Source organism: Scylla paramamosain, chromosome 29 (assembly GCF_035594125.1).
Source record: "Scylla paramamosain isolate STU-SP2022 chromosome 29, ASM3559412v1, whole genome shotgun sequence".
Taxonomy (NCBI): Eukaryota; Metazoa; Arthropoda; class Malacostraca; order Decapoda; family Portunidae; genus Scylla; species Scylla paramamosain.
The window spans coordinates 6,930,507-6,956,485 of NC_087179.1; the positions used below are offsets into that span (position 1 = coordinate 6,930,507).

Consider the following 25,979-nt stretch of genomic DNA (forward strand, 5'->3'; position numbering starts at 1 on the left):
ACTTTATACACTATTTTTTTTTTTTTCCACAGAATTTAATTTCCTTACTCAAAATGCAACTTTCCATTGGCGGAATACATTTTCTTATAAAATATGTCCTTTAAAGAAAATGCACATTTACAGGAAATTCAGTTTTTACTGTATGAAATCACTTTTTTACCACAAAAATTATGTATTTTCAATACAAGATCCACATTTTTCCTTCACATCATGTAGTGTTCTCATTTTTTTATTTATTTATTTATTTTTTTACGAGATATACATTTTCTTCCGCATACAATATTTTGAGCAAAATGTGCCTTATTTTAACAAGATACATCCTTTTTTTTTTTTATATACAGCATTTTTAAACAAGTACTTTTTTTTAAGCGTGATACACCTTTTTCTTTCACATAATATAATATTCCTACACAAAACATACCTTTCTACACACACACACACACACACACACAACCAAAAAAAAATAATAATACAAAATAAAAGAAAAGAAATTTGCACAAATTTTACGTTTTTTTTTTTTTTTTTTTTTTTTCTTTTTTCTCTTTTCTGTCCCTTAACTTGCAAATCAGTGGATCCCGGGCACCTTGCTGCTTCCTGAGTTGTATGGGTCACGCAGCTCTCACGCGAGCTCCGCCTCGCCCTGCCCCGCCAGACGGCCAACACTCGCTGCCACATTTTTTATAGTCACGTTCTTAGTATGACTTCTGATTGCGGGTCCGGTCACTTGCGCTGTGTCTGCCGCGTCCCTTGTGAGGGAAAGAAACCTAAATGAGAGAGAGAGAGAGAGAGAGAGAGAGAGAGAGAGAGAGAGAGAGAGAGAGAGAGAGAGAGAGAGAGAGAGAGAGAGACGGCGTTGAAAAAAAATGTGAAAAAGTAAAGAAAGAGAAACTACCCTCGCCCTCCGTTTCCTGAAAGTTGAATGCGATATAATGCAGAAACCAAATTAGAATAAGACCAAATTGCATATTGGAATCGAGCAAGACATTTTCACTGCTGCAGAGAAATACCAGGACCATCGTAACTGAAATACCACCTTGCAGTATAAAAGGAAAACTCACTCTGGATTCCCTGAAGGTAAGGGCGGCGTGGTCCCTGGAGAAAGGGTGTGTCGGGGCGGAGCAGGAGGAGGAGAGGGCGAGGGAACAGCGGAGCAAGGGAGCCAAGCCAGGAGATGCAGGATTAAGCGGGGACGGGAGTCGAAATGAGGGAGTTTTTGAACAGAGAGAAAGAAGAAAGATATTGGAGACTGAGGGAGACGGTGAAGGGGATGAATTATTACCTAACTGATTGATTGATTTAGACACAGCAATGAGGTCACATGGTGCTGCACTGGGTGGGAAGCTGTGACTGGCGAGGGAGAGTCACTGATCAGATACAGAGAGTAGAATATAGATATGTAGGACGCATGCTCCTGCACTACAAATAAGAGAGTGAAAAGAACTGCAGACCGACAGAAAGACATAGGTAGAAAACAGTAACACGGACTATATATATATATATATAGAGAGAGAGAGAGAGAGAGAGAGGAGAGAGAGAGAGAGAGAGAGAGAGAGAGAGAGAGAGAGAGAGAGAGAGAGAGAGAGAGAGAGAGAGAGGAAATTTAAGAAAGGGAATGAACTAGAAGCCGTCAGCAAGGAATATACACATAAAAGTAGACAAGTAAAGAAAATAAAATTACGGAGCCGCAAAAAGAGGAAGGAAAGAGAGGAAGGAAGAAAATGGAGTGCGGCGAGGCGGAAATGAGAAACACAGACAGGTAGAAAGGCGCGCCCGTGCACACACACACACACACACAGTCAAGTTCACCATAATGAGGCCGCCAAGGTGTTGGAGTGTTACATTGTGTAGTGTTACAGGAAAGAAAAGAAAAATTAAGATGGTGTGGATGAGAGAAGCAAGAAGAAAACAAGAGCCAGAGAAGACTTAGACAAAAGGAGGATACTTTAAAGTCCTGGTGTAAACAAATGTCGAAATTTATGAAAAGAAAACAAAGAAGATTGAGGCGGTGAGTGAAACAAGCAAGAAGGAAACGAGAAGCAAGGAAGTTTTAAACACAAGAAAAATACTGTCAAATTCTGGAGTAAGCATAGATGGAAATTGAGTGATTGTGACTTTGTGAGTGAGAGAAGTAAGAAGAAAACGAGAAGCGGAGAAATATGTTGGACCAAAAAAAAAAAAAAAATCTGTCTAGTCTTGGAGTAAGTGAGAGTAGAACTTAAGAGACTGTGGGTGAGAGAAGCGAGTAGGAAACTGGAAGGAGGAAAGTTTTAGACAAAAGGATGACACTTTCAAGTCCTAGATCATGTGAGTACAAGTGAAAAAATTGTGACTTAGAGAAAAATAATGAGGGAAGGGCAGAGAAAAGTCACCGGACCAAAACAACCTCTTGTTGAGTTAAGTTTTTCTTTTTTTTTTAAGAAAGAGCGATAAATTAATGGACATCTCTCCTTCCCCGGTGTTTTTGTGCCCCAGTCCGGCTCCTTTCACGCATAATACTAAAAATAACAATGTTAAAATAGAGTAAAATACCTTTAGAACATAATTAGCAAGGACATTTTATTAATTCACCTTTATTTTTTTCATTTATCATTCATTTATTTATTTTATTTATATCTACTTTCAAATGCTTGTGTAGCTGAAAACACCCTATCGCTCGAAGACATCTTGTGCGTGCCTCCCTTCACGTTGTATTCCTTTGTTCTTCAGCAGAGAATACGAGCAGCTACGTGACACAAACCGCGGAGTTGTGGTCTTGTAACCCGGCAGCAACGCTAAGATGCCCCGAGACAGCGTGCCGTAATACAATAAGCATCCCTGTGTCTGGAACGCCTTTGGCCGGATTAGTGTGGATGAGAGTGTGTGCTATGTATGGCCTGACGCCCCCGACTACTGGGAATATGACATGGATGACAAGCAAAATTTTTAGAGACAGTAGTCAGGATACGATAAGAAGGTTAAGAAAGTATTTGATGGAGGTTTTAAAGTGGTATAAAGGATATGACAAAGTGACTAAGAGACGATCTTACACACAAAACATCATGGAAAATCATGTGGTGCTTATAACAGCGGTGCCTTTACCTGCTCCACCTTTCCACCCCTGGGTCTTGAAATTTAACGTTATATTTTTGGATTTTTCCTCGCGGGTTTTCATGGCACACTGTGTTGCGGCGGGCGGGACTTACTTTCATTAGCACGCGAGCCTCGAGGTGGCCGCCGTGTATTTCATGGCCTGATACTCCCTCGCAGCGTCCCTTCATAACTGTCCCATTTGTTTGTCATCCATCGCCAGGCAACGAGGAAAGTTTTTTTTTTTTTTATGTTCTTCCTCTAACATTTTTTTTAATACATAATATATACACATACTAGTACACGCAATCTTTCTTTGTCTGTCTGTTTCTGTGTTTCTCTCTCTCTCTCTCTCTCTCTCTCTCTCTCTCTCTCTCTCTCTCTCTCTCTCTCTCTCTCTCTCTACTGCCTATATCCTAATAAACCGATTATTATTATTATTGTTATTATTATTATTATTATTATTATTATTATTATTATTATTATTATTATTATTATTATTATTATTATGTAAAGACATGTACAAGTCATTTGATTGATAAAGTCAGGTGTGAACGGATAGAGAATGGAAGTCATGTTTTGAAGTATACACAGATTAATGGTTCCCAGGTACGAGTATTTATATCCACTATGGTCTTGTCTTTTCAGCTCCTCCTGTAAATAACAATGGGGTAATTTGTTTCCAAGAGGAGAATACATTTGACACTGATCGGGTATAAATGAATGGATTTATTCGTGGGTGCTAAATGCTTATTAATTATGATTTAGTGGATGTGAATATGTAAAGTTCCTGCCTGAACAAATCACTATTGAGGTGGAAATTGTGGATGATTTTTACTTAACTGTCATGAAGTGTTAAACAGTAGTAGTAGTAGTAGTAGTAGTAGTAGTAGTAGTAGTAGTAGTAGTAGTAGTAGTAGTAGCAGCAGCAGTGATAGTAGTAGTAGTACACACCAGCAGCAGTAGTAATAGTGATAAATAACGAAGTATTGCACATGGAGCTTTACAGATTGACTCACCAACACGACGCATGGAAATATCTGAAGCAACTGTTTGGTGTTTGTTTACCAATTTTGGGTTTAAGGTGAAAATCCCTTTGTTTATTGGCAGTGTGGCTACTGCGAGGCGCTGCTGGCCTTCACACTCCATCCCCTGCGCCCTCCTGTCATTACATCGCCTTTCCAGCGAAGGCATTACTGCGATGGTTATGCGGCTTTTGAGGAGAGTAGCAGCCGCCCATCGCTGGGAAGGACGCGCCTCACGTAAGGGCAATATATAAAAACACATCCGTACCGCATGTGCAATACATTCATATGGCTCTACTTGAAGTGACACGGATTTTAAGGGTGTTTCTCTTTTTTTTATTTTTTTTTATTATGTTCTAGTGACAGATTAATAACGCTAGTGACAGTTTAACAGGTCCGTATTCAGAAACGCTTTGCTCTCCCACCACGACTATTTTCAAAGGCCACAGACATGATTAGCTGAGTTCATACGAGTGCTTTTCCTGTTAATAATATAGAAATCTTGTTAATCTGTCACTAGAACCGTAAAGACACATTAGGAACGCGTGTGACTTCAACTAGAGCTTTTTGAATGTATTGGAGGTGCGGCGCAGAAGTGTTTCACAATATTGTTCTAACGCTCTGCATGCTTCGTAGAATGTGGCGGCTCCCTGCTGCCTGAGGTGTCGCCGAGTCGCGCTGTCTTGGCCGCGCCTGTGCAGGAAGTGTTACTTCTCAGAATCTTATATTGGCAACTTTTAATAGCCTCTAGTGGAAGTTACTATGGTGTTCAAGTGTGTTTTTATGACTGTATTTATAGTTTAGGATGGATTCTGCATCATCAGTGAGAGAAACCCCCATAAGAACACGATTTGTCATCTTTGTAGCCATTGAAAATAGTCCTTACGAGAGACCAATGCGCTTCAGAATATCTTCATTACTTGGCGCCTCGTTTCCCTTGTTTTAAGAAGATGTAACGCCGTATTATGACAGAGTAGTAACTCTTAATAAGTACTCGTAGTTTCCCGCGGTGACCACCAACTCCTTCCTCACGATGAACGGGCAGCTGCTCCGCCTCTTGCTGCAGTTTAAAGCGGATGTGCTCATACACTCCACCAATACCTTGCACCGTGGAGGAAGCCTGCACGCCCCTCCCCTCTCCACATTCCACTGAGGCTTTGCAGCGTGGAGGAGGTCTGCAAGCCCCTGCCTTCTCCACACTGCACGAGACCACGGGGTTTACTAGCATATATGTGTTCCAGAAAGGGGAAAAAGATTAAACATAGCGGTCGAATAGAAAAACCTCCTACCCTACCCCACTCCAAACTCCATTCAAGGCTTTGGCAGCGTGCAGGCCCCTCCCTACCCCACACTACATACCGCTTGTCTTACTGCCATATCTGAGCGTTGAAGTTTTCTAGAAATTTTTAAAAATCAACCACGTAGAATAGAAGAGGTTCCCGTGTCGCGAGTCTTGTCGGCGCTGCCTTGCCTTTATGTGCCTTGCTCCTTTTTCCTTCAATACCCCCGAGTGTTGCGGCTCGCCGCCACAAAGCAACACAAAGGAAAAGAAGAAAGAACACACCTTTAGGTCACAATGTTGTACTGTTTTACACAAAGGAAAAGATAAAACTGAAAGTATAAAAGTATGAGATAGAAGACAAGAAAACACAAGCTAGACTTCCCTTGCACCGCAGCACCTCAGATATGCTAAGTGTGCATCCAATGGAACAAATTATTTACCACAGAACATTCTTACATGACTGGGAAAGGAGAGATGAGGCTGTTGTTCCTTCTCTTTTTCCTTGCCAGCCAGCCAAGTGTTTCTCCCACGCTCCGTGTGACTGTTCTTAACTGTATGTGTGTTCTGTACCAGTTTACTCCTGTTATGCAGTAATGTTACAACGCACAGTGATAATGTGAAGTTCTTGCGGTACAAATATTACTGGAGTAAAAAGCAAAGGTTACTGGGCTGTGGTTGGGAAGAGCCTGAAGACGAAATAGTTCAGAAAACAAAGGATACATAAGGTTTTAGTACGCGAGGAATGAAAAGGAAGAAAAAAAAGACGGAGGGTTCACTAGAAGCATAGTCAGGTCATACAGTACAGGGAGTGCCACGTGTAGGCCTGACGGTTTCCTGCAGCGTCCCTTATCTTCTTAGAATGTTCTTATGTTATGAGAGAATGGATTAGATCAGGAAGAGGAAAGGGGAAGGAGAGAGAAAAAGAGAGGGAGGGAGAGAACTGTGAGGGCAAAGAAATGAGGGAGGGAGGGAAAGGAAAAATTACTGTGATGTGCTCTTATTCTCTCTCCGGGGGCAAGATGGAGAAAAACAGGTGCAGACAGATTACCAAAAAGATGAATTATGAATGGAAGATGAATTATGAAAAAGTATATATTTCTAAATAAGCAAAAACAAAAATATAGAACTGATAGATGATACATGTATGAATATAAGGAAAAAAATATATACATGGGTTTCGGATGATAAAAATACATGACTATTAAAAAGTCATGTTGATATTTGAAAGTAAAAGTGAAACCTTCGACAAAAGTCACTTAGCAGTAGCGGAAAGGACGGGCACACGGGGCGGGAGAAGGCGGTGGCTGGGTTAATGTTGGTGGCTGTGTACGTACACAATACTGTGACATTGTTATAGTATCGTAATATCTGTGGTTTTCCTACATTCGTGCCTGTCCGCACACATACTACACGTATACAAGTAGGTCAATTTATCTATGTGCCAGGCCGGCAATCCCACAAGGGATGGCCCAGACAGAGCACCACATACTTGTCCACACATCACTCACACTCTTGGCCCCATCGGCTCCTGGTGGACAAGTACGCAGTGCCTCAAAGTTGTCTGGCTCCTGTGAGCATGCTACTCTTTATGCGTGTGAAGGAGCCGAAGCTCTCGTAATAGTTTAAAAAAATATATATATCACTTAGCTATCACTTTCCCAAACAACTGCATGGAAAATTACCAGTGGATTAGGGCAGAGTAGCCCCGGAAGTGTCTTGATTTTCCTCTCTTGAAACAACACAACTCAAATAGAAGGCAGAGAGCCTGACATATCGTTCCAGAATTCATGGAACGCTGGATGAAGTGCGGCGCGTGCTGTCTGTCACTCCTGTTGTTGCTGTCACGGCTTTTGCTTGTCGTGATTCGGGTCATAAAGCAGGCAACCGTTTCCTTGAGGCAGGGTCAGGGCTTCTCTGAGGCACCACCAATCTCTTAGTGATCTTTGTATAAGGTCTCCATAGTTCTTTGAGGTAAATGTATTGTGTTAAGATATACTGTGTGTGTGTGTGTGTGTGTGTGTGTGTGTCATGATGGATCGTGATACTAAAGTTTGTAAGCAAGAGTATGTGTCATGAACTGATTATTATTGTATTACTTGTTATGGTCAATACACCACGTATTTATCTTTCTGTGTGTGTTTGTGTGTGTGTGTGTGTGTGTGTAGCAGGGTGAGGTAGTACATATAAGCTGGTCACCCACTCATTCATTTCGTACTCTTGTCATTGAGTGTCACAATACAAGTCTAGTGCACACGTATATAGTATTATTCTGACTCAGAACACTGTCTGGTCCCTGCACTGAACAGCCCCGAGCGAGCGCTCCTCACTCACGTGTTCCTCAGCGGGAAAATATTGTGAAAGATATATTTCCTGAATCTGGTATCTGGTAGGGGAATTTCTTTTTTTTTTTTTTCATTCACCTCATGATTACCTCAGTGCAGCAGCCCCCAGATGTTGGTTGTCTGCTAAAGTCTCTCTCTCTCTCTCTCTCTCTCTCTCTCTCTCTCTCTCTCTCTCTCTCTCTCTCTCTCCTGTAAAATGCTAAGTGGCATCATCAAAGCGAGGGAGGATGGGGCAGCGAGTCCGAGCGACCTTGAAAAGAGCTGAGTGATGATGCCACGTAGCATTTTAAAGGAGTACTTATAATCACCGCAATAATGTTGTCGTGTAATACTTATCGGTAAATTACGTGCTTTTTTATATAATTTGTCTTGTTATAAGATACTGCAATATTCCACAACCTGCAAAAAATAAGATTAAATAAGTGGCACCTCCGAGACTGCGACAATGCAGCCGTCTGTCCGTCACGTCAGCACACGCATAGCAGCGCACTAGCGAGTCCCATACATTTTCAACTCCTCTAACCGTCTAACGGGTAAACAAAGCCTTAAAATGCATATGTGTATAGAACATTTCCTACTTAGAATTACACGTTCCTTCATGTCATTCAGTATTTGCAGAAACTCGCGTTACACCTTGTATACAGTGGACAACAAGCAAGACAACACCGCTACAGAGCACATGGAGGGAAAAGGAGTGCAGTCTGATGCGACTTCCTCCCATCACACAACTTCTCCCATGAAAAAAAAAAAAAAAAAAGGAAAGTTAAAAGTGAAACCAAGGAGAGTACATGCAAGCTTTTTTTCCACCCAATTCTTAAGCTGTCTTTGTCCACCGTGATTCAAAGCTTTTCCTCTGCTACATTTTCAAACACTACATGCAGATTTTTTTTCTTTTCCTACTTCTTTTTCTCTTGTGAGTCTAGTAGCCTTCGAGTCACTCTGATGTTTTGAATGCAAAGTGGATTTCAATGCTTTTGGCTTGTTGCAAATGGCTGTCTGTCTCTTATTCAACATATACTGCCGCCAACATTATTGCCGGTGAGAGCCGCCGCGGGCACCACCACCTCCTCAAAGGGATGTAACGCATGGCTTGGTGTGTGTGTGTGTGTGTGTGTGTGTGTGTCACGCGTCGCTAAGCCTCCCAGGATGGCCCGGGGAAGGGTCTCTCGCCGCGCTCTTTGGAGGCAGGCTCAGGTTATTGATTTCTAGCACTAAATTTACCGCCGCTGGTATTACCTGAGCCTCGGTATGTCGCGCCTTGTACATATGCTAATAATCGCATGAAAGGACACTTTCATGCATTAGAAGTAAGATTTACATGCATTAATTAATTTTCATGCATTTTCATGCATGTAGTAGCAGCCCTCCGCCATCATGGCGGAGGGCTACTACTACTACTACTACTACTACTTCTACTATTACTACTACTATTACTACTACTACTACTACTACTACTACTTCTGCTACACACACACACACACACACACACACACACACACACACACACACACACACATTTAAGTAATTTAAGTGACTGGAAGAAATCTTTATCATATGTACTTACCAATTCAAAAGAACATTTATTAGTTAGGAAAAAGAAGCATCGATGTTTTACTCTACGGAGTAAAAGTCTGAATATTTAAATGTCACAAAACAACAAAATGTAATTAGATGAAAAAGTATTATTGTCCTTGGTAATTTGAAACGTTAATAAAGAACAAAAAAGACTATCAATACTTTACAAGCGATAAAGAAAAAAAAAAAAAAAGAATAACGAGAGCAGCGAGACATGAACATATCAAAAGAAACATTATTTTATTCCGCGATCTGCAACAGCACAATAATTAACAGGAAAAAAGAAAAGCATCGATTTAATATAAAAGGAGAAAATTGAATTGTGTAAATAAAAAAAAAAAGCCAGGAAAAATGCCTGAAAACCGAGCTAATCATCTCTGTAGCCTCAAAAACAGTCGTGGTGAGAGCAAAGGCAACTACTAATACTACTACTAATACTAATACTACCACCACCACTACTACTACCATCACCACCACCACCATCACATCACCACCACCAGCACCACTACTACTACTACTACTACTACTACTACTACTACTACTATTACAACTACCTTCACTTACTATGACTATTTACTATCTCGTTTTTCCTATATTATTACCTGCACTTTCTCCTCCTCCTCCTCCTATTTTCCTTCCTTCACTGTTATTATCATCATCAGTTGATCAGTATAATAAGTTTTCTAAGATCAAATGACCTTTCTTAATAACGTTTTTTTTTTTTCTTTTTCGTCTTTTGATCTATTAAGGAAACTGTGTAGTACGTATATTAATCCAGTAATCATTGTGTCGTCTCGTTCACCGGTCTGGCACTCATTCATAATCTCTCAGAAACTTCTTTTAATTCCGAATCAATTTACTTATCGTACTCTTATATTTTGGGAGTTCATCTTACATGCGAATAATATTTAGTCAGAGAGAGAGAGAGAGAGAGAGAGAGAGAGACTTACAATCATTCACACTCGTTAATTACAAACTTAAAAAAACATCGATATTTTTAACAAAACTCTCAAAACAATTCATAACTTTACTTATACAAGCCAGCAATCATACGAACGCACACAAATTAATACCAGCGATAGAAAAAGAACTTATATTACGAGTATAGCTACGTAATCTGAAACGCTTCATTTGTTGTCTCACCATTTTTTTCTTTTTTCGAATGCCACAGAGATGATTAGCCGGGTTCTCAAATGCGTTTCTTCTGTTAATAATACAAAAATCGTGTTAATCTGTCACTAGAACCATGAAAACATCTTTGAAAACCTGTGCAATTTCATTTAGAGTCTTATTAGTTTAGTGGAGGTGCGGCGCAGAAGTGTTTCAGAATAGGGATCATTGTCTCGTTTTCCTCCAGCCTGGCGGCCCTGCTCGGTCCCTTCCACGACTCGCAGCGAGAGAGAGAGGTCGAGGTGCGGTGGTCTCGTGGCGGAAGGCTGAAGGAGGCGGTGAAGGAGTGAAGGTAATGGGAAGAATGTTAAATTATTACTCAGTGCGTGGAATTAATGTGTAAACCGTGAGATTGTGAATGATTAGGTTGAAGATTTGAGGATTAGAATGGATAGGTGTGATTGGGTTAGGTTTGTCCAGGTATGGGGATTAGGTAAGCCACGTTAGGTAATGTGATTAGCTTGAGCTGATATAGGTTGACCAGGTGAGGTTGGTAGGTGTGATTAGGTTGAACAGATGGTGATTACAACACTTAAGTAGTTAAGCTTATCAGGGGAGAGATGAATATGCTGATCAGATGGGAAGTTATAGAAGTTTAGCATTTTGCGAGGGAATAAGCTGCAAGGGTGATTAGACTGCAGGTAAAGTGATTTAACTTGTCAGGTGAGAGAAGTATGCTGACGAGATGGTAAGTTGGTTGCTTGTTTGTCCAGGTGATTGACGTCTGATTAAGCTTACTGAGGTGATAATTAAGGAAGTGAATTTGAGATTATATTATATTATAAGCACGTAAAATCATGTTGGATTGGTGTGTCCGTGGCTGCTATTTTGTGGTCCCTCTGCTTATTCGCTGTGCTGAGTAGCAGTTGGCTTCTTAACTACGATTGGTCATTATTTTCCTTTATTCATTATCACACACACACACACACACACACACACACACACACACACACACACACACACACACACACACACCTACCTACTTACCTACCTACTTACCTACCTTTAATAACGCTGTATGCACACCCACGCACTCTCATGCTGTAAATACTGATGACACAAAAAAAAAAAAAAAAAAACTGGTGGCACAAGAAAACTGGTGGCACTCAAAATACTGGTGATGAACTCAAAAAAAACTGGTGATGCATTCAAAAAAATTGGTGATGCACTCAAAAAACTGGTGATGCACTCAAAAATCTGGTGACACTCAAAAACCTAGTCAGGCAGCCAAAACAATGGTCATGCACTCAAAAAGACATAACCCCTTCTCAAACACACACACACACACACACACATTTCCATTCTAAATTTGCATTAGACTTTTCTAATACTGCTTTGTTCTATTAAACTACTTATTTATTTATTTTTTTTATTTATTTATTTTTTTTTTCTATCCAGTTCACCTCAAAGTTGGCCTATTTCAAATAGTTTTTTTCCTAATTTGTTATTCATCTGATAAATATTTTCTTGTATAATATTTCCTCATGTATTTGGCTACAGAATTCTTTCCCTTATATGACGTGTTCATTATACAGTGGGTTTCAAAAATATAGGCTAGATTTGAAATTGTTTCTCTGGAACCATAAACTGACTATGAATAAAATTAATAAACTTAAAAGGTACGGATCAAAGTTTAAAATGACTCTTCTTTTCAAACTAAGTTTTTTATTTGTGTTCTTCATGAGCGCAGAGATACAGAAATATTTAATCAGGTTCATCTTTCAAACTTGTGTATTAACTGTCATGCCATTAAAATATCTGTGATGCCATGCAAATTTCTTCTATCTGGTGTTTTCTTCTACTCTGCATCATCCTTCAAATTTTTGCCTTTAAATTATAATAGGGACGTATTTATCAAACGCGCATTTCCCAGCTTCAAACGTTATACTGCCATACTTTTCAGATTTTCTCTACCCGGTGCTTTCCTTTCTTTCAATTTTTGTTTCTTGAATATGACAGTATTGAATTTAGCCATATTTCATATTAAATCTCAGCACAGTTCCCATACCATGCAGTGCTTGTCAGGCTTCCTCCATTTTCCCATCATATATCTTGTGTAGTCTTAGTTTTGTAGGGAATCAGTTATCAAACACATTACAAGGAATCACAACACATACAACAAGCTTCATGTATCTAGGAACTAATGGTCTGTTTTCCTTGTAGGTGTGAAGTGTGCAGCTTCCACTTCATCATCCCATGAACAGCCCACAGGAATCTCTACCAGCACCTGGTTATTAAACAGTGTTGTCACGCCAGGCCCAATGTACTCCATTGCAATCAGGGAGTCAAGCTTCACCAGGAAAAGAGGCAGAGCGTCAACACCTTCAAGCCCCACAAGAGGTATTAAGTATCGTTGGGACAAAGCAATCAGGGAAGAGTCAAGTTGCAGTAAGAGGAGTGTGTCAAGAATTTCAAGCAGGAAGAACACGTAAAATTCCCTTCAAGTCATGGCGGGACCGACAGGCAACCTTCAACACTTGTGGAGGCACGAGAGCTGCAGGCAGTTTCACAAAGAAGAGGTTGCTCCTCACTCAAGTTGACGCAAGGACACAAGAATTGGCAAGTGTTGTTGCTCCCAGGCCCTGCTGCAAGAGTTCTCCAGTCCACTCCAGTCTGGGAAGGAAGAATGTAGCAAGTCCCTCTCTTCTGTACTCAACAACCACCACCACCACCTTCATTCAGGCTTGGGATAAGTTTTGTACATTCCAGCACTTCAGTAATAAGGAAAAAAAGTGCCATGTTTATATTATTGTTGTGTATTTATTCACTTAACATTCACATTAAAACAATAAACATTCAGTATACCATCTTGAACATAATGATAGTTATTTATGCCATGTCAATAATATCTTTGGCAAATAGTCTTTCTGGGAGTACAGGTCATGCCCTCAAGGTAAAAAAAACAATGATAGTTATTTATGCCATGTCAATAATATCTTTGGCAAGTCTTTCTGGGAGTACAGGTCATGCCCCCAAGGTAAAAAAAAAGTCAGGATTGGCTACTAAACTAAGTTTAAGATACCATTTGCACATAGAAACCCCATCCCAGCCGACACTGGAGTCGCTGCGACGGGGCTTCTATGTGCAAGTGGTATCTTAAAAGTTTAGAGGGCACAATCCTGTTTTTTTTTTTTTTTTTACCTTTGGGGCATGCATGAATTATCAAATATTTATTTTTACACTATTATACCACACTGTTAGCAAACTATATATTTATTTCACATATATAATATATAAGAATAGTCACAAATATTTATTTATTAGCAAAGACATACAAGTCGTACACAGCAGTGCATCCTGGACTAGAGACACTACACTGGTGGAGTCAGCTGACATGTGCTGTGGCACCTGGCTCGACACTTGTACAGCATCAGCACACCCAGTACTGGCTGCAGACACTCTCCATTTGGTTCTTCACCTGATGTCACACCCTGCGACATGGCACTACTGGCCTGACTGCAGACAGGACGTTCGCCAACACAAGACAGACATCTGCAAAAGAGTAATGCAACTTGGGGAAGATGGAAAGTTACTAAGACATGAACTTATATCACACATACACACTAATTCTATAACTCAAATGCCAGCATTTTACTTTTCACAAACTTTTCACTCCCTTAAACAGCCCATCACCTGGCCCAAACAATCCTGAAACACCCCACAATTCATATCTATTTATCTTTCTATATCCATAAATTCCCCAAAAAACCTTATTTTTCACTAAACACCTTTCATGTGCACATCTCGCAACAAAAACTCAAGCAACGCATCCTCTCCTCTTATTTCACACTGATCACTGCAGACCATTCCTTCTAACCCTCTTCAGTAACTCTCCACAACACACCACACCGGTAACACTCATCCATCCCGGTCACTCTTAACAAAAGCATCACAAGTGCACTTACCCAGCCCACACACTGCCTCTCTTGCAATCCTGTACCACTATTTTCACACTTACTGCTCTTCTAATCTTGGTAAGAGCACGCCTAATTTACTAATCTTATTAACCACCTCCCTCTTATCCTGCACATACATACATAAGGATTCACACACACACCATGACTCTCAACAATACTCTGATTACATACAGTTGAGGATTCCTTATCCAAAATTGTTGGGAGTGAATGAAAGTGGTGCATATTTTAGATTTCCCCAGTTTTTTTTAATGACAACTTGCCAATTTCTGATACCTCCCATGGCAGTAAATCAAGCTCTAGTAATCAATTTTTTGGTGGGACAAAAACATGACAAGACATGACAATTAAAAACTTAGATTTTTAAATTTAGGATAGAGGATTCTCAAGTGTAGCAACAAAACAGTGTTCACCTGAATTGGTTCCTGCAGTCACTGCCACCTGTCAGTCACAAGGTTTCCAGTAAGGTGTATTTCTTGCTCCTGAGTTATGGGAGCGTCCCAAGGTTTCTTCCACTTCCTCTCCGTGTTACCACCTGCGGGGAAGACACACATCTATACTCCTGCTGCATGACTCACAACTCGGTCCAGAATTTAACCGTTTCACCACAACATTACACAGCAAAGAAGGCACGACAGAAAACATTGACATGTACATTTAACTCTTAAAGCAGTGGGCTGTATTGTAACTTGAAGGTCTCCACATACATGATAAACTAGACTTTTCATTATGACAAGATATGATATGTCTACTCAAATAAGAAGACGTGGAAAAAGTGCCAAATTGTCATACATGGCAACTCATGTGCCCTGAAGATGTTATGCTCAGTCTTTCAATCACTGAGAGACTTGTCAGGCACAGTGGAGAGAGGTGTCTCTCCTGCGCTGTCAGGCACAGTGGAGAGAGGTGTCTCTCCTGCGCTCCCCTGTACTTTTTTCCCCCTTGCCACTACCTTCTCGTTTCATCGCTCACATTCAATACCCCTTACATTACAATGGATCCCGGCAAGTTTAACAGGGAAGAGAGTGCCGTGATGGTGTTTGAGTCAAGGTCAGTAACTGTGGGGCTGGAAGGAAGACAGGGAGATCAAAGACAGCCGTGACACAGTTGGCCAGGGCTACACTAGTGCTGGGCACAGCTGCCACTCCTGAGAGAAAGGCTAAGGGCAAAAAAGGAAGACAGATACAGGAATAATAAGTTGATGGAACACATGCACAGTGAACACTTAACTGCCACGCCATCTTTCTCCTGGTCAGAAGAGGCCTGTGAGCTGCAGGATGACTGGGGGTGAGCGGCCTCCGTCCACCACCCGGGTGACGGCTGCTTCTGAATTTGCCATCTTCCTTCCTGTCTCACAATTACTGATCCTTTCTTGAACAAATACCATCACAACACTTTTCTTCACTGTCAAGCTTGCCAGGACTCATTATGTGAGGAAAATTATGGGTGAGCCATCACATGAGAAGTTTGTACCAAGGGAAAACAGGCAGGGGAGTGTGGCAGTGTAGAAGAGGGGGACAGCTGAGTGTCATTGAAGAAGAGGGGATAGTTGTCTGAAAGGTTGTGTCGAGTTGATAGATGGAAGAATTGATTTTTTTAGACAGCAAACAATAACTAGTTTGGTCTGCCCCAGTCAGAAATTTTTGAGAGATCAGAAGTGAGGTGTTCTGTGGCTTTCCTGCGTGAACTGTTTACTTCCTGAAGGGTTGGATGTATATGAAAAGACATGGATAAGTGCAGGGTGGTATCATCAGTATAGGAGTGGATAGGACAACAAGTTTGGTTTTAGGAAGTCACTGATGAATAATAGGAAAAGTGGGTGACAGGACAGAACCCTGAGGAACACCACTGTTAATAGATTTAGGAGAAGAATAGTGACCGTCTACCACAGCATCAATAGAATGGTCAGAAAGGAAACTTGAGATGAAGTTACAGAGAGAAGGATAGAAGCCGTAGGAGGGTAGTTTGGAAATCAAAGCTTTGTGCCAGACTCTATCAAAAGCTTTTGATATGTCCAAGGCAACAGCAAAAGTTTCACCAAAATCTCTAAAAGAGGATGACCAAGACTCAGTAAGGAAAGCCAGAAGATCACCAGTAGAGAATTAATGAGTGGTTAGTGTTAATACTACTACTACTGCTGCTACTACTACGGTCTGGAAGGGAGAGTTGGGAGTGTTAAGTGTGTGTTCCTACTACTACTAATGCTACTACTCCTACTGTTATTACTACCACTACCACTAAGCTAACTTGAGAGAGAGAGAGAGAGAGAGAGAGAGAGAGAGAGAGAGAGAGAGAGAGAGAGAGAGAGAGAGAGAGAGAGAGAGAGAGAGAGAGAGAGAGAGAGAGAGAGAGAGAGAGAGAGAGAGAGAGAGAGAGAGAGAGAGAGAGAGAGAGAGAGAGAGAGAGAGAGAGAGAGAGAGAATGGAAAGAAAAAAACAATAACAAGTAAACAAAGAGAACCTGTCCAATCATTGACTTCAAACTGTAGGAAGAACCAAGCCTATATTTTGTGACTTGACTGGGACTACCCCCTCTCTGTAGGCTGTCCTGGCTGGCTGGGTGAAGCCACAGTCCCTTCCTTTCACTTCATTTGTGGTGGCTGGGGGGCTGTTGGGGGCTGGGAAGTGGGTGAGGTGAAGGGCTGTGGGTCTGGTGTGTCTGTGGTGGAGTGTGGGGCTGCTTGTGAAGGCTGTGAGACTGTTTGTGAGGCTCCTGTGGTGTGTGTGATTTTTAGGAGTGTTAAAAGTAGAAGGCCGGAAGTAATATTAAAGTTATACTTGGCACTGGTCAGACCTCATCTAGACTACGCTGTGCAGTTCTGGTCCCCACATTACAGGAAAGATATAGGTCTATTAGAATCACTACAGAGGAGAATGACTAAAAGGATACAAGGGATGAGGAGTATTCCTTACGAGGCGAGGTTGAAGCTGTTAAATTTACATTCTTTGGAGATATGTAGGTTAAGAGGGGACCTGATAGAAGTCTTTGAGTGATATAAGGGTTATAACAAGGGGGATGTAGGCAAAATTCTTAGGATCAGCAACCAGGGGGAGAACAAGAAATAACGGGTACAAGCTTGAAAAATTTAGGTTTAGGAAGGAGATAGGAAAAAATTTTTTCTCAAATAGAGTGGTAGATGAGTGGAACAGACTCAGTAATCATGTAGTTAGTGCTAGGACACTAGAGAGCTTTAAGAGAAGATTACACTAGAGAGCTTTAAGAGAAGATTAGACAAGTTTATGGATGGGGATAACAGATGGAAATAGGTAGGTATATTTCATACAGGGACTGCCACGTGTAAGCCTGATCGCTTCTTGCAGCTTCCCTTATTTCTTATGTTCTTATGTTCTTATGTATGTGTGAGGTATGTGGTGTTCTTTGAAGGGGCTGTGTTAGATGCTGTGTCAGGGGCTGTGGAGGGCTGTGGGGAAGTGGAAGGGCTGCTGTGTGTGTGTGTGTGTGTGTGTGTCTTGAAGGATCTGAACTCAGCCACTGGGCATTAATTCTGCTGCTGAACAAACTCCACCTGAAAAATAAGGAGAGAATTAATGGCTGGTGATAAAATAATAATAACAATAATAATAATCTATCTATTTGAATTAATGACTGGTAATAATATAGTGATAATAATCTATCTGTCTGTCTGTCTGCTTGTCTGTCTGTCACCATATCAGGCTGGTAATCCCACATGAGGCAGCCCAGTCAACACACACACACACACACACACACACACACACACACACACACACACACACACACACACACACACACATACACAAACCTAACCCAACCACTTACAGCCTTCTTCTGCTTGTTCCTCAGAATGTTAATGGCCCCCATGCCCCGTTCCTTCCACTGTGGGGGCGACTCAGAGGTGTGATAATGAAACAGCTTGTACTGCCTGCTGGTGGGGGGAGAGGTTACGTTAGGCTGGCACTGTCTGCATGTTAGGTTAGGGTTAATAAAATGAAGAGAGGTTATGTGAAGAACAAGGAGAGGAGGAAGAGGAGGAGGAGGAGGAGGAGGAGGGGGGTAAGAAAGAAAACATAGATTGAGAGAAAATAATAATAATAATAATAATAATAAGAAGAAGAAGAAGAAGAAGAAGAAGAAGAAGAAGAAGAAGAAGAAGAAGAAGAAGAAGAAGAAGAAGAAGAAGAAGAAGAACTATTTACCTGCAATAAGAAAACCTGACCTGACCTAACAATGATAAAACAGCAAAATTACCATCAGTACTTGACCTGACCTCACCTCACCTAACAACAAGAAACAGCAAAACTACCAACAACATTTCTCAATAAAATAATAAACCAATAAAAAGCTCACAAAAATAATAATAATAATAATAATAATAATAATAATAATAATAATAATAATAATAATAATAATAATAAAAACACCATTACCAACCTGACCTGACCTCGAAACTCAGTCTTATCATTTCCTCCTCCTGGTCATCATCACTAACCACGAAGACCTCCAGCAAGGTCACCACTGGTTCAAAGTAGGGGTCATGCTCCCCTACTCTGCTGGTTGACTCCCCCTCCTCGCTCACCACGCTGTCATCAGGGTCTGTCTGTCTGATGAGAGAGAGAGAGAGAGAGAGAGAGAGAGAGAGAGAGAGAGAGAGAGAGAGAGAGAGAGAGAGAGGAGAGAGAGAGAGAGAGGAGAGAGAGAGATGAGAGAGAGAGAGAGAATTAGGCTTGGTTGGGCTAGGAGGAGGAAGAGATGGGAAGAGAGAAGAGGAAGTCTAGATGAAAGAAAGAGGAGGAAGAGGAAGAAGAGGACAAACATACATGCATATACAAACAAACAAACAAATAAACAAACAAATATTAAGTTAAGACAAGAAAAACTGAAAAAAATGAAAAATAAAAACGATATATTCAGACAACACACACACACACACACACACACATAACGAACCAACAAAACAAACAAACAAAACAAACAACAAACACAAGAAAATGAAGAAAAAAATAAGGAAAATATTTACGTTAAAACTTTTTTTTTGTTTATCCTTAACGAACACAAGAACTCCCCCACCCCCCGCCCTCCCTTCCCTCACACACACACACACACACACACACACACACACACACACACACACGCGCGCGCGCGCGCGCGCGCAAACGATTCCATAAAAAAAAAAAATCGAAAATACAATAAAATAAGGAGGCATTTTGAGCCATATTTCCCTTATTTCCCCTTGTCCCCTCGTCCCTTAGGGCTCAAGATGGCCGCCCACACCTGCTTCTTACTGGCGGGCAGGTGTGTGTGTTGTACATTGCTGAATAAAGGAGTAATTAATAATGGTGGGGCATCACCCTCGATCATCCCTCGATTTTCCGCCATAAGATCCCCGCCACCCGCCCTCACATATACGCCTATTTTCCCTATTTTTACACCTCCCCCACCGCCGCCATTCTCGTGTGTGTTGATAGCCAGATGATGTGAGTGTAGAATGGTAGCCATGTTACCTTCTCAAGAGCCATGGTGTCGCTGATGATGATGGATAATTGTGGCTGCCCCTATCAATCCCTACGATGCAATTTTGTAAGCAGACTCACCATCTGATCTTGATCTTGATCTTGATGGTACAGGCGGCACAGGATCACTCTTGAGCCAGGCCTTTGGATCGGCAACCCCTGTACAAAGGGGAAAAAAAAAAAAAGAGAAACGAACAGCATCCTCTATCCTAATTGTTCATACACCTGGCACGCCACATTCTCTCCAGAAACTCTTTCACCGCCTCAATCATCCTTTCATTCGCCTCTCTACACAGTCCATTCCTTTCCTGTCTTCTCCACTCTTTCATTCCTATCATGCCCTAACTCAGTCAGTATCACTTGCATCATCTCATTCCTGTCTCTGGCATACTTCACACACTCCAGCACCACATGTTCCACCGTCTCATCCTCTCCCATGTCACACATCTGGCACACTTTGCTGCGGGACTCAGACCACCTGTAACTCCTTGCATTCACATCCATACACTGTGCCCTCGCTCGGAAGAGAAGATCACCGCCCAGGCTTCCATCATACCACCTTTCATACCTCGGGGCCTCTTTCTCCTTGTACCATTCCAGGGTCTTCTTTCTTTCCATTTCATTCTTCCATTCATTCAGTCCCACACATTTCACTTCTTTGTCTATCTCATTCTTCCATTTTTCTCACATCCCATTCGGCTCCCACTCTGCCTCCTCTTGTTACCACCCATTCACGCTCATTTTGATTCCTACCAGCCATTCTTATCGCCCACACAACTTGCAATCCATTCCTGTCTGTCATTCTCATGCATCTCTTCCTCCATTTGCTTCCACTTTCATTCCACAGGTACACCTTCCTTGCTATTCTTGCATCATCCATTCTCTCAAGCCTAATCTTGTACCTAAGTGTGGCTTTTGTCAGTCTTTCTCTGAAGGTGCTCCATCCCATGTCACCTCTCAAGGCTTCAACTGCTGTGCACCTCGGTGCACTCAGTGCCATCCTTGCTACTCTATTCTGGCCCACTTCTAACTTATCAATTTCACTTTCATTCCATGCAATCACATCCATACCATACATTATACATGGCACAGCCACACTCTTCCACACTTCTCTCAACACATCATACTTACTTGCTCTCATCCCTTGCCGCGCTTCCCAGTCGACCTACCCACTGGTTTACCATACTTATCTTTTCATTCTTTGCCTTTGCACACCCACTAGGACTCATCCACATCCCTAAGTACTTGTATTCTTGCACCTGTCTCAACTCATTCTCTCCAAGTCTCCATACCACATTACTTTCATCCTCTGACCTATTCACAATCATTACTTTGCTTTTCTCACTGCTAAACCTTACTCCAAAGTCTTTACCATAGCCATCCAACAAACTTTGAAGCTCATCTGCCGATTCACTCATAACAACTACATCATCTGCATAAAGGAGCACACATACTTTATCATTCCCCACACTTACCCCTACATTCATTCTTCTCATCCTGGCTGCTAGCTCCTCTGTATACAGGCTAAAAAGGGTTGGTGACAATATACAGCCCTGCCTAACTCCTCTCTCACTCTTCACCCAGTCTGTTTCTATGTCTCCTAGCCTGTATCTAGCTCTTGTGTCCACATACATACTTTGCACTACGTTAACTATCTTTGCACTCAATCCAATCTTTTCTAAGACTCTACCTAACATTTCTCTGTTCACTCTATCATAAGCTTTCTCTATATCCAAAAAACCTAGGTACAATTTACCCCCATCCTTCTTTTTCTTCTCAATCATTTCATTCACCACAAACATATTGTCCTCAGCTCTCCTGTCCCTACGAAAACCATTCTGTTCTTCACCCAGCACTCCCAGCTGTCTCAATCCATTTACACAGTCTCTCATTCAACACTGCACTGAAAACTTTACCTATTGTATTCACTAATGCAATTGGCCTGTAGTTCTTCAGCTCATTCTTACTCTTAAATCCTCCCTTATGCAACAGACACACTCGGCTCTCATTCCACTTTCTTGGCACTCTCTCTTCATCCCACACTCGGTTGAATAACTCAGTCATTCTGTCTATCACTACCTCCCCACCATTCTTGTAGAACTCATAGGGTATATCATCTGGACCTGCTGCCTTGCCATTCTTCTGCCTTCTCACACACCTCTCCACTTCATCCCTACTGATTCTTTCATCCAGTTCATCTGCATTCTTCCTTTCCAGTGTTACACATTCTTCTCTCACACTAAACATCTCACCTACCCCACCTACTTCTTCCCAGAACCCTTTGATTGCCTCCCTGATTCCATCCTTCTCTGTTATAACTACACCCTCCACTTTTAGACTCTCCACACCAACACTGCCTGACATATTCTCACCTCTCATGAACTTGTACCATTCACGGCCACCTTCCATACCTTTCTCCCTTAAAGATTGAATCACGCTCCTTTCACTCTTCACTTTAGCATTCATTATCATCCGTCTTGTGAACCGCTGCTGCTTCACATACGCTGCCCATGCATTCTGATACTCATTCTCTGCCTCATCGCTTTCATGCCTCTTTTTCCTCAGCCATCTACACTGTCTACTCATTCTCTTTCGCTCCTTCCTAGCTGCTCTGATTTCATCATTCCACCATGGTTTACATACATTCTTTCTTCTACCTACTCTCACAAACCCTATCTGGTTCTCAGCAGCACCCCTCACGTCCTCAACCAGTTTCTCATTCAGATGCTCCACGTCATGCACACTTTCGTCGTCCCAGCTTCTCTCACTCAGATCAACCTGAAAGTTCTCCCACCCTACATCTCTCAGTCTCCACTTCTTTCTCTTACTTGCCACTTTCACTTCATTCCCACCCTGCATCAAGCACTCCACAACCAGCATGTTGTGATCGGACACAATATCAACCAAACCATCCTCATCTATCCACATGTGCGACACAATTTCACGCATTCTTCCATTCACCAACATGTAGTCAATTGCCGATTCCTGTTCTCTTGCACTCCAAGTCACACGCCCCTCTGCCAAAGTAACATTCAGATTTTCCAGCTCCAGTTCATCAACAAACTCTCCAAGCATTTCACCATTCCTGTTCACCTGTTCTCCCAGTATTCCCACATGTGCATTCATGTCACCCATAATTAGCACTCTCTCCTCTCCATGCTCTCTCACAACTTTCTTAAGTATGTCATACTTCCTCCTATTTTCCCTCTCTGCTCTTTCACCCATGACAGTCATGTACGCTACCACCAGTACCACCTTCTCTGGTCTGCCACGACCATCCATGCATTCCACTCTTACTGCAAGCACATCCTCACTACTTGTACACTCCCCCACATCAATCTCCTCTACTTTCAGTCCTCTTTCTTTCTTGTAAAGTAGGGCTACGCCTCCTCCCAGTGTTTCCTGTGCCTTACGCCCCCTTTCCAATCATAACGTACTCGCATCCCTCCATTCGTACATCATCTCTCAGGTGAGTCTCAGTGAGCCCGAGTAAATCGAACCTCCACTCCCTGAGCTCCTTGCATACATCCTCAAACTTGCCCACACCCCATCCTCTCACATTCATACAGCCAATCTTCACACATTTACTTGCCTGGCTAGTCTCTTTTCTTCCATGTTTGCTGACATCAGTGGGTCCTCCTCGTCATGCGTCGTCCACACAACACACCTGCCTCGCCCTCATCCACTCGGCCAGTCGACGTCCTAGCCTCTCATTCCCGTTGTGGTTGAGGTGGACCCCGTCTCTCCCCGAAGAATTTGTCCTGGTCAAGGATCCCATCCATGTCCAGGAAGCTCACGTTGCCCTTCTTCTCTGTCATCCATTCCATCTTGACCTTCATGAGTTCCATGCATATCTTGCGGTTCGTTTCTCTTCTAACCTTCTCATACTGCACTCCTTCCCGTGGGCGCCGCAGGACCCCCCACCACAGCCACACACATCTTCTTCTCTTCTGCTGCCCTCACTGCTTCTATCACTTCCTTTACCGTGTCTTCAGCACCTGCCTCTACTAAGTTGTTGCCTCCTCCTTGGACAACTAGCAGGCTTCTCTCTTCCATTTCTTGCACTTCTTCCTTGACTTTCCTCTTGACGTCTTGGATCTTAGCACCTCCCATGCTGGTGCACTCAATTTCCCTTCCCACAAAGTCGGGAGTCTTCCTTACCATGCTGTCTCCAATGACACGTACTGGGGCTTTCTTGATTACCATTCTCTTCTTCCTTGGGCGTCTGTCTGTTCTGGCCACTTCCACCACTTCTTGCTGGTCTTTTCTCTCTTCAGTCTTCGTCGTCTGTGCTTCTGCCTCTTTCATCAGGTTTTCTGTCTGGGTGCTCTGCTCCACTCTCTCTTCTTTTTCCTCATCCTGGTTCCTCCATTCATTGAGGCTCTTGCTCAGGCATTCCCTGCAGAGGAACACCAGAAGCTCGAACCCCAGCGCCTTCATGTTGGCCTCCCTCATGCCCACACAGGCTACATGGAACCAGGCCATGCATCTCTCGCATGCCACAGCCCTTTGCCTGTTCGCCACACTCTCTTCGCATGAACCACACGCGCTCATCACCATTTTCAGGGTATTTCAGCACACAGGCAAGAAAAATAAACCACAAAACTCAGAGAAAACTCAGAGAGCAAGGCAAAGCCACTTGTACACACCACCCACACTGCTTGTCCTTTCCTATCTCACTGTTGTGGCTGTCTACTTACTCACCATCTGATATGGACGCTCGATCTTGATCTTGATGGTACAGGTAGCTCGGGGATTATTCTTAAGCCAGGCCTTTGGATCGGGCAACTCCTGTAGAAGGGGAAAAAAAAATAACAAACAGCATCATCTACAGTAACTGTTCGTACATCTGGCACGCCACATTCTCTCCAGAAACTCTTTCACCGCCTCAGTCATCCTTTCAATTGGCCTCTCTACACAGTCCCAGCAACACCATCCACTCCTTTCCTGTCTTCTCCACTCTTTCATTCCTATCATGCCCTAACTCAGTCAGTATCACTTGCATCATCTTATTCCTGTCTCTGGCATACTGCACACACTCCAGCACCACATGTTCCACCGTTTCATCCTCTCCCATGTCACACATCTGGCACACTTTGCTGCGGGACTCAGACCACCTGTAACTCCTTGCATTCACATCCATACACTGTGCCCTCGCTCGGAAGAGATCACGGCCCAGGCTTCCATCATACTACCTTTCATACCTCGGGGGCCCCTTTCTCCTTGTACCATTCCAGGGTCTTCTTTCTTTCCGTCTCATTCTTCCATTCATTCAGTCCCATACATTTCACTTCTTTGTCTATCTCATTCTTCCATTTTCTCACATCCCAGTCAGCTCCCACTCTGCCTCCTCTTGTTACCACCCATTCACGCTCATTTTGATTCCTCCCAGCCATTCTCATCGCCTACACAACTTATAAGCCAATCCTGTCTGTCATTCTCATGCACCTCTTCCACCATTTGCTTCCACTTTCAATCCACAGGTACACCTTCCTTGCTATTCTTGAGTCATCCATTTTCTCAAGCCTAATCTTGTATCTAAATGCTCTCTCTAGTTTACAATCTTGAATCTTGATCTTTGTCTGGCATCTTTTGGGAGTTTTTTGAAGCTTTTTTTTTTTATGTTTTTAATATACTTTTCGAATAGTGTTGAAAGTAAATTGTGGGGAATTTAATGGACTATCATGGTGTACTATTGTTTTTTTTTTATTTTGCCGGTAGTTATTTAGATATTCAGAAAAATGTTGAAAGTATTTGGGTGTCTTAGAATTTGATATATATATATATATATATATATATATATATATATATATATATATATATATATATATATATATATATATATATATATATATATATATATATATAATATATATATATATATATATATATTGTTTTTGTTTTTGTTTTTCTCTTTATTAACTAACTTGTAATTGGTGATGGTGATAGTCAGAGATGAGGAATTTAATGGACTATCATGGTGTACTACTACATTTTGTTTTCGTCTGTTAGTTATTTAGATATTGTGAAAAATGTTGAAACTATTTAGGTGTCTCAAAATTAGAATTGCTATATATTTTTCAACTTTTATCCTTATTAACTAATTTGTAATTGGT

The 25,979-nt window shown here is 42.0% G+C and overlaps 1 protein-coding gene and 1 long non-coding RNA gene across 9 annotated transcripts; one reads left to right on the forward strand and one right to left on the reverse strand.

Annotated features, from left to right (window-relative positions):
* Positions 1 to 10,456: 10,456 nt before the first annotated feature.
* LOC135115217 (uncharacterized) lies at positions 10,457 to 13,279 on the forward strand. Its single transcript, XR_010275877.1, has 3 exons — positions 10,457 to 10,475; positions 10,648 to 10,752; positions 12,624 to 13,279. It is a non-coding gene; the product is annotated as an uncharacterized LOC135115217 (long non-coding RNA).
* Positions 13,201 to 24,617, reverse strand: LOC135115216 (ran-specific GTPase-activating protein-like). Of its 8 annotated transcripts, none has more exons than XR_010275874.1 (6): positions 24,568 to 24,617; positions 18,785 to 18,954; positions 18,173 to 18,275; positions 16,835 to 17,900; positions 14,788 to 15,440; positions 13,201 to 13,952 (listed from the first exon to the last, which is right to left on the reverse strand). XR_010275874.1 is itself a non-coding variant. In XM_064031743.1 (6 exons), the coding sequence occupies exons 1-4, from the start codon at positions 19,867 to 19,869 to the stop codon at positions 17,874 to 17,876; spliced, it is 306 nt and encodes a 101-aa protein (XP_063887813.1). In that variant the 5' UTR covers positions 19,870 to 19,945; the 3' UTR covers positions 13,201 to 13,952; positions 14,788 to 15,440; positions 16,835 to 17,873. The 8 variants fall into 8 exon arrangements, 1 of the variants encoding a protein (XP_063887813.1); XR_010275873.1 differs by lacking the exon at positions 24,568 to 24,617 and adding an exon at positions 19,945 to 21,242 and having other exon boundaries at positions 18,785 to 18,950; XR_010275871.1 differs by lacking the exon at positions 24,568 to 24,617 and adding an exon at positions 19,945 to 21,242.
* Between the last annotated feature and the right edge of the window lie 1,362 nt (positions 24,618 to 25,979).